Source organism: Macadamia integrifolia, chromosome 10 (genome assembly GCF_013358625.1).
Source record: "Macadamia integrifolia cultivar HAES 741 chromosome 10, SCU_Mint_v3, whole genome shotgun sequence".
NCBI lineage: Eukaryota > Viridiplantae > Streptophyta > Magnoliopsida > Proteales > Proteaceae > Macadamia > Macadamia integrifolia.
Genome location: NC_056566.1, coordinates 23,125,550 through 23,134,358, shown reverse-complemented (window position 1 = coordinate 23,134,358; position 8,809 = coordinate 23,125,550). Strand labels below are relative to the sequence as shown.

The 8,809-nt window shown below is 40.7% G+C and overlaps 1 protein-coding gene across 1 annotated transcript; it reads left to right on the top strand.

Moving 5' to 3' along the window:
* The first annotated feature begins 7,108 nt into the window (after positions 1–7,108).
* Positions 7,109–8,779, top strand: LOC122090475 (cyanidin 3-O-galactoside 2''-O-xylosyltransferase FGGT1-like). Its single transcript, XM_042660075.1, has one exon. It carries the CDS (start codon positions 7,264–7,266, stop codon positions 8,671–8,673), a length of 1,410 nt encoding a protein of 469 aa, XP_042516009.1. The 5' UTR covers positions 7,109–7,263; the 3' UTR covers positions 8,674–8,779.
* Positions 8,780–8,809: the final 30 nt, after the last annotated feature.

The window sequence follows — 8,809 nt, the reverse complement described above, 5'->3', positions numbered from 1 at the left end:
CATTTCTGCAGGGCAAACCATGGAATCTCCCTTCTCTGAACTGCTGAGACCACGGACGCTGAGTCTGACTCAATCCAAACACCCCTAGCATGATAGTGTCTAGCTAGCAGAATACCCTCCAAGACTGCCTCAAATTCAGCTTCATATATTTGTTTGACTCCCAGAAAAATGCTAAAAGAGTCGATTACCTTGCCTTTATCATCCCGTAAGACACCACCCGCACCTGCATTACCTGGGTTACCAAGCGAACTTCCATCCACATTGATCTTCATCCACGCCCTGGAAGGCTTACACCAGTGAACCTCAAGAGGTGAAGGGGAAGGTGGATTTCTAATACTTAAGCCTATCTTCCTGCAGGTCATCAAGTCTGAAATCGAACGAACTTCTTCACTTGATCCGTCACAGCAAAGCTGAACCTCTTGCCTAATACTTTGAAAGACATACCGCCCTGCCCTTTCTTTATTTTCCTGCCTTCTTTTATTTCTTTCCCACCAAATATGGTTGATAGTGATGATCAAGCCCAACTTCCATGGCTTCTTTAGCTGCATCACTTGAGATTTCCTCTTCCACCACTGGAACAATGATTGAATGCTTGGATGATTTACCCACGCCACTCCAAAAAAATCTAAAAAACTCTTCCATATTGATATGGAGAATGAACAGTGTAAAAAAATATGAACCACACTTTCTTCAGCCTTTCCACACAGATTGCATCTGGATGGGAGATAAACACCTTTTTGGCAAACCAGGTCGTCCGTTGGGATTCTACCATGCACCACTCTCCATCCAAAAATGGAGTGTCTTGGGGGAAGATTCTTCTGCCAAATCAAAGAAGACCAGTTCACCTTCAAGGATTTCCCTCTAACAGCCTCCCAAGCCGACCTTGAGGAGAAATACCCTGAAGGAACTAGCGACCACACCCTGAAATCCTCCATCTGCAAACTCGGAATGTCAATCCTTTTAATATGTCCAAAAATTTCATTAAGCATAGGAGATACTACCTCAGGTAGACGCCATTCTCCATTTATGACAAACTCCCCCACCTTTGCTGACGTAGAGAGAGTATGGTCACTATCCAGCGAAAGAAGTTCCATAATGGATTTTGGACCCCACCATTTATCCTTCCAGAAATTTGCAAGCTGACCGTTCCCTATGATCCAGCGCTCCTTGTCATCCACAAAGGACCACATTTTCCTGAGACCTGCAAAAATAGTGGAGGTGTTGCAATTTTTGAAGGATCTTCCATCCTTCTTTAGGAATCGAGCTCTGAGAAAGGTTAACGCTGTTGTCTTCCCCGTTTTGATCCTCCAAATCAATTTGCACAGCATTGCTTTATTGGAATCTCGCAGTCTCCTAAGACCCAGCCCTCCCTCATCCTTGGGCTTACACATAGAGTCCCACTTCACTGTGACAGCCTTAACCGTATCTACATCACCTGTCCAAATAAAATTTCGCATCCATTTCTCCATCATCGCCACAAGAGATGCAGGCCACCAATAAACAGAGAAGCTATGAGTCGGCATCCCCGAAAGCACCGATTTAACCAATTCCACCCTTCCTGCCATTGACAACAATTTCCCTTTCCAACCCGCCAGTCTCCCCTTAACCTTATCCATAATCGGCAACAAAGTTTCTTTTTTAATTCTTCCCTTGAAGATTTCCACACCTAGATACCTTGTAGGGAAGGAACACATGGGAATGCCTAAAGTTTCAGATATTCGATGCTTCCTGGAAGGTGATATTTTTCCCAAAAAAAGTTTACTTTTTTCTAAGCTGATGCCCTGCCCAGAAAACTCTTGGTACTTTAGAAGAAATTCTTTAAGAGTCCTCACATACCTCATAGAAGCATTGGAGAAGATGAATATGTCATCTGCAAATAGAATATGGGCAGGAGTTTTGACACCGCGAGGCCCATGAATTGTCTTCAGTTGATTTATCTCAATCAGATGCTTTAAACCTCGCGATAGCACTTCCTCCGCAATAATAAAAAGCATGGGAGATATTGGGTCCCCTTGCCTCAGCCCTCTCTCCACACCAAAATAACCCTGTGGACCTCCATTAATCAAAATCGATATCTTAGAGGATATCAAAATTTGGTTCAGCCATGTTATCCACTTCTCTGTGAATCCAAAGCGCCGCAACACCTGAAACATAAAGGACCACGAAAGAGTATCATATGCTTTCTTGATGTCAATTTTTAATCCCAGACCTCCCCCTCTCATAGAAGCAAACATCATATTGGCCAGTTCTGAGGCCACACTAATGTTGTCATGGATTAACTTTCCTTTTTGAAATGCCCCCTGCTCTTCAGATATCAGCCTAGGGAGCAAATTAGCAAGCCTCATTGCCATTATTTTGGAAAGAATTTTACAATAAAAATTCCCCATACACAGTGGCCGGAATTTATCGATAGAAGATGCTCCCTCCTCCTTAGGAATAAGAACCAAAAAATTGTTGTTCACACCATTGGGCAATTGACTAGAACTAAAGAAATACTTAACTGCATTACACACCTCTAACTCGACAATATTCCAGCATCTTCTAAAGAAAGCTCCAGAAAATCCATCCGGACCAGGAGAGCTATCTGGGTCCAGGTCCCAAACAGCTCTTTTGATTTCTTCATTCCCTGGTAAGACATCAAGCACATAGTGATCACCTTGATGAAGAACCATAGGTATAGATTCAAGAAGCTCCACATGCTCCACTAAAGGCACAGCTTTGTAAAATTGCTCATATGACTGAACTGTATAATTCCCTATCTGGTCGTTACCTTCCACCAAAGTCCCATCAGGAGTTTTGAGGCTTCTTATAGAGTTTCTGAGTCTTCTCATTTTAACAGAAAAATGAAAAAACCTAGAATTGCGATCCCCTTGCTTCATCCATCTAACTTTGGCTTTTTCGGCCCAAAGTTTTTCATGGTTTTCCATTGCTTTTATTAGAGAGGTCTTCGCATCCGCTTCTAACCCAAACAAATGATCATCCATGCCATTTATTTCAATAGTCTGTTGCACCTGCGCTAGCTTATCCTTGGCTTCCTCAAGGGCTTTATTGAAATTCGGGAAAGCCTCTCTCCCCCAATTACGGAGCACACCCTTCAGCCTTTTGAGTTTCAGCATGAGAACAAATATCGGATTCCCTGAGACCCACTCTTCCCATGATGTGGCAACTACCTGCTCAAAATCTCCATGTTCCATCCAGAACTTATGCACTTTTAGTAAATATACCTTGTTAGAAGCTCCAACAGCCCACTATAACTTTTTTTTCCCATCAACTTTGGTGACAATCAGAGCTTTCCTTTCTTTTTGAAAGGGGTTGAAACATAGAAATTCTACAGTTTAGGATGCTTTATACATTGGAAGGAAGATTCCATGGGATTGGTACCTTAAAACTTTGAGATCTGATCATCTGATTGTCTCTGCGACTCTTTAACGTTACAGTGGCCAAGGCATGGTCCCTCATCTTTCTGTTCCTCTGTTAAGGCAGTCATGAATCGGTATCAGCATCAGCAGAGGCTGATAAGATTCCATGGGATTGGTACGGCCCAAGGGTAAAATTTTTAAAAATAAAATCCATTTTTCAAAGAAAAAACAAGGATAAATTTGTCTGATCTGGATTCTGGACCGATACGGCCAGATCTGCCCGATACTGATTAATATCCTTGCTTGTGTGTGTGACCGTCAAAAGCCTTTCCACCTATGTTGTTGCTTATTTCTCCCACATGATCTGGGAACTAAGTTTGATAATTGAATAGATGGGAAATTTAAAACTTCATGCACATGAGAAACAAATGGGAAAATTATTGGATGAAGCAAATGGCTTCCAAATTAACTAAATAAGCTTACCTGAAAACTAACGGTGTCAGAACCTAATAGCTTGAACCGGTCAAACTGACCGAAACAGAATGATTTTGGTTTTGGACTGTGGCATGAGGGAATCGGTAAAAAACCGTAACTGCACCGAATTGACCAATACCTCCTGCAAGAAAAAAATAATAATAATAAATAAATGAATAAAACCGATAAAAAAAATTTATTATATATATATTTTTTTAATGAATGGAAATTTGATTAAGAGAAAATTTGAGTACAATGCATAGACCATAAATAATTTTATTTAAGATCACTTATACTCATTGAAAGATGAAAGATAGGCAATTTCTCCCAACTCAAGTGAATGGTAGGCCAACAGTTATAAGAGATCCTGATCCGATAATGATGTAATGTGGTATCATTTGCTTCAATTCTCTATGGATAGGATTTAGTAAATAGTAGATAATCAAGTTTCAATTGAAGGAACGGCGTAAACCATTCATCATCTTTTTTTATGGTTGAAATCTATAGTACAAGAATTATCAAAGGGTTTATGGTCGTGATGAATTTTTTATTATTATTATTATTATTATTATTAACTAATTCATTACCAAAGAGAAGAATACATAAAGGGAAAGAGGGGGACCAAAAAGGAGCAAAACCCTCATAGAGGGGGACGGGCAGCTAACCCCAAACTAGCTAACCAGGGGGAACAACAATTTGGGGGGGAGGGGGAGATGGTAAGAGGTAGGGAGGCCCCAAGAGACAACAATTAGCATATTCCTTAGGGTGTCATGAACCGGGCAGTGACAGAGAGATCTAAGCTTGGAGGTAACATCGAAGTAGATGACTTTCCAAATTCCTTCAAAGAAACAGGAATCATGATGATGTTAATTAGACCTACTTGATAAGTGTCTACATATAACTTCTCTATATAAAATCTAGTACACCTCACTTAATTCTGGCTCTTTGTTGACGTCAAATCTAATGAAGCTTGCATTGATGTTTCTATGTTTCTAAACTACCAATCTTTATTAAAGAAAAATTACCGAATCTTTCCTTGCTACAAGTTGTGAATGTAAGATTTCATCGCAGTTCAAGCGGAAAAAAAAAAATGATCTAACCAGTATTAGATCATTGTTGGAAAACCTTTTTGGACCAAAACGGATGAAAATTGAAGTTCCTTAGCAATGTTGTTTTAGACTCACTCATTCACGAACACTAGGATAGCCTAGTGGTGGTTGCTTCGGCTTGTGGAGTCCTCACCCAGGGGAAGAGGTTGTGGGATCGAACCCTGTCATACGCATTGTGTGAGTGTGTGTGGATTAGGCGCACGGTCTCAGGTTCTGTAATTCAACAATTGGCACACCTTTTTTTTTTTCCCGGGAAAAATTCCCATGATGATGGTGGCAAAGTTCAATTAAATTGAAATTTTCCCTATGACTATATAGTTTTGCTTGACACATTCAAGTTTCTTTTTTGATAAAGACACTTTCAAGTTTCAACTCACTATATGTGACTAGGGCAAAAACATTAGAATTAATGAACATCTAAGCTGACTGACACTTGGTATATTCATTTCTTCATGACTCTATCGAGTTTTGTAATTTTTTTTACCCGACTCAGGTGATTCGTCCAAGCGAAAAACATAGTCTTCCAACTTTTTTTTTTTTTTTTTTTTTTTTTTAAGAAGTCTTCCGACTATATGTCTACCATAGTAGAAAACCGTACAGACTAAGATAAATGTAAAGAAAATTTGGAGATGAACGCACGAGACATTCTAAAAATTGAATCATGTCTACTTTTAAAAATAAAATTATTAATCTTAGCAAAATCTTTATATAGATTATTAGGTTATCGGGTGAATGTGAATAAAATCCAATTAGCAATTTGGGGAAAGAAATGGTAAGATTCACCTATTAGCAATTTCTCCACCCTAAAAAACTTCTTGCACACCGCAATAGATCCTTTTTGATGATATCCCAACAAAACCAAATAAAAAGTATATGTAAAACCATTAGAGCCCTGGGCACTTACCACATTCTCAGCCATAGAAGGCTGCTAAAGTGTGTTAAATTTTCTACATTCAAAGATATTACTATCATTTAAAGGCTCAAATAATTACTTTATATAAACTTCCACATTTTTTTTTTTTGGGTAAACTATAAACTTCCACATTTAGTTAATGGATAACAGTTAAAGTAAAAAACGAAAAAAATAATAATAATAATAACTGCATTTTGCAAGCTATATATAAATCCTTCATACACACTCATGTTCACAACATAAGAGAGAGAGAGAGAGAGAGAGAGAGAGAGAGAGAGAGAGAGAGAGAGAGAGAGAGGAATTTGAACCCCAGAATGACTAATTAGTAGAATGCCTATTGTAAGTATTCAATGGTTAAAGATACTCCAATGGCTTTTGGGGACCCAGGCCATTAATAATAAAGAAAAAGAATATTATCTATTCATATTACATTAAGGTGTTGAGATATTTATTTATTTTTATTTTTTTAATTATTAAATTCAAATTCAATGGTCCCCTACTACCGTGACCCCTCCCTAATAAAGAGGGAAAATAATTCTCTGTTTTTCTCGTCCCTGTTTTTCCTTGTTTTGTTACCTGCAAAACACGACACGTGGATAACTTTAAGACCAACGCACCGGATGTAATAATCCTCACCCAACCTTGACCGTTGGATCCTCTGTTGTCCACGTGTCATGTTCTGCAGGTAGCAAAACAAGGAAAAACATGGATGAGAAAAACAGAGGATTTTGATCCAATAAAGAGGGCAGAGTTTGGCTCACGTCCCCTCGGTGGGTACATATCCTCACCCTCCATCCCAACACTGATGTGTTAGTGCTGGGAAGGAGAGTGGGGATGTGATTGAGAATACTACCTAATCATGTGGCTTCTGCATCAATGTGGGGCCAATGGGAGCATGCATCAAAGCATCTGATATGGGGGTGGAATGGCCATTTCTCTGCCCCTAGTCTGGGCATAGGAGCGCACGATCACATAGCTTTTTTTTCTTAAAAATAAAAATAAGAATAAAAACTCAACAGCTTATATATGTGGCGTCGGTGACTTTTTCTTGTTCCCTAGCTAGATTAGATCCCTGGTTACAGGAACTTCATCAAAAGGAGCTTAATAACCACAAGTTTCCCGAGTTCCATTCCCTTGACAAAGTCTCTCTTCAAAATGATCTCATCATCAGATCCTTAACTAACCAACACGTTTCCTTCTATTTTAAGCCTTAACTTCTTACACCCTATATAGACTCCTTCATTTCTTCTTCTAATTATTGACAGAGCCGTTATTAATTACTGCCCAACAACTCCCACATTAATCACTATCCACTGGAGCTCTTAATCAAATTCTAAATCTCTCTGATCAGTAGTTACTCCTCCCTCTTCTTTCCATTGCTAGTTGTTTCCCTCTCAATCTCTAGAGAATGGATCAGATGGGTACCAAAAGCAAGTCCTCCTCCCCCTTTCACATAGCCATGTACCCATGGTTTGCCTTTGGCCATCTAGGCCCCTTCATCCAACTCTCAAACAAACTAGCTGAGAGAGGCCACAAAATCTCCTTCTTCTTGCCCACCACTGCTCTTCCCAAGCTACAGTCCTTCAATCTCCACCCTAACCTCATTCAATTCTTCCCTCTTAAAGTCCCACATGTCGAAGGCTTACCGCCCGGCGCTGAGACCACCGCCGACGTCCCCTTCAATCTCCAACCCCTCATAATGACTGCCATGGACCTCACCGAACCTGAACTCAAATCTACCCTACATGACCTCAAGCCTGACATGATCTTCTTCGACTTCACTTATTGGGTTCCCTCTATGGCTTCTCAACTTGACATCAAATCTGTCCTCTACTGTTGCACAAGTGCAGCCACCATTGCCTACCTATTGGCTCCTGCAAGTAGTAAGCAAGATGATGGTGGTGAGTTATCATCGGAGGATCTCATGCATCCACCACCAGACTTCCCACCTTCTTCATCAATGAAGCTACATCTCCATGAAGCTCGTGTATTATCATTCATCACGTACCGAGAGTACGGTTGTGGAGTTTCCTTCTCAGAACGTATCACATTAGGCCTAAGGGGCTGTGATGCCATCAGCTTCAGAACATCAAGAGAGACAGAAGGTATGTACTGTGAATATATAGAGAAAAAGTATGGCAAGCCGGTTATGTTATCCGGTCCAATCCTACCCGAGCCACCTTCAGTTGGGTTGGATGAGAAGTGGGCCAAGTGGCTTGACCAGTTCAAACCCAAATCAGTGATTTTCTGCTCCTTTGGAAGTGAGTGCTTCATGAAGAAGGACCAGTACCAAGAGCTGTTGCTGGGTTTTGAACTTACAGGGATGCCGTTCTTGGTGGCACTGAAGCCACCTGCCGGGGCAGAGACAACACAGGAAGCGCTGCCAGAGGGTTTCGAGGAGAGGGTGAGTGGTAGAGGAGTGGTGGAGGGTGGATGGGTGCAGCAGCAATTGATACTGGGTCACCCTTCTGTTGGGTGCTTTTTGACCCATTGTGGTTTGGGTTCCATGACTGAGTCACTGGTGAATGATGCTCAGTTGGTGTTGTTGCCTTACTCCGGAGACCAGTTTGTGCACGCGAGGCTAATGAGCGGGGACTTGAAGATTGGCTTGGAGGTGGAAAGGAGAGAAGAGGATGGGTGGTTCACCAAGGAGAGTGTGAGTGAGGCTGTGAAGATGGTCATGGATGAAGATAACAAAGTAGGGAAGGAGGTTCGAGAGAACCGGTTGAAGCTAAAGAAGGTGTTTCAGGGAGAACGATTCGAGTCAGATTACCTGGACGAGTTTGTAGTGAAGTTGCAGGCTTTAATCCGACCTTGATGAAAATTGTTTGCTGATGCTATGTCTGAAGTTAATTTGATGAAACTCATTATCCCATTATATTGTTTGTTTGAGATTAATTTATTAATTAGATTACTGTTGCAAAGGATCCTCTATCAGGTAGATAATGAATGTA

Bases quoted from the DNA above. Each gene is read 5' to 3' on its own strand.
- LOC122090475 (XM_042660075.1), top strand. From the start codon at position 7,264: ATGGATCAGATGGGTACCAAAAGCAAGTCCTCCTCCCCCTTTCACATA.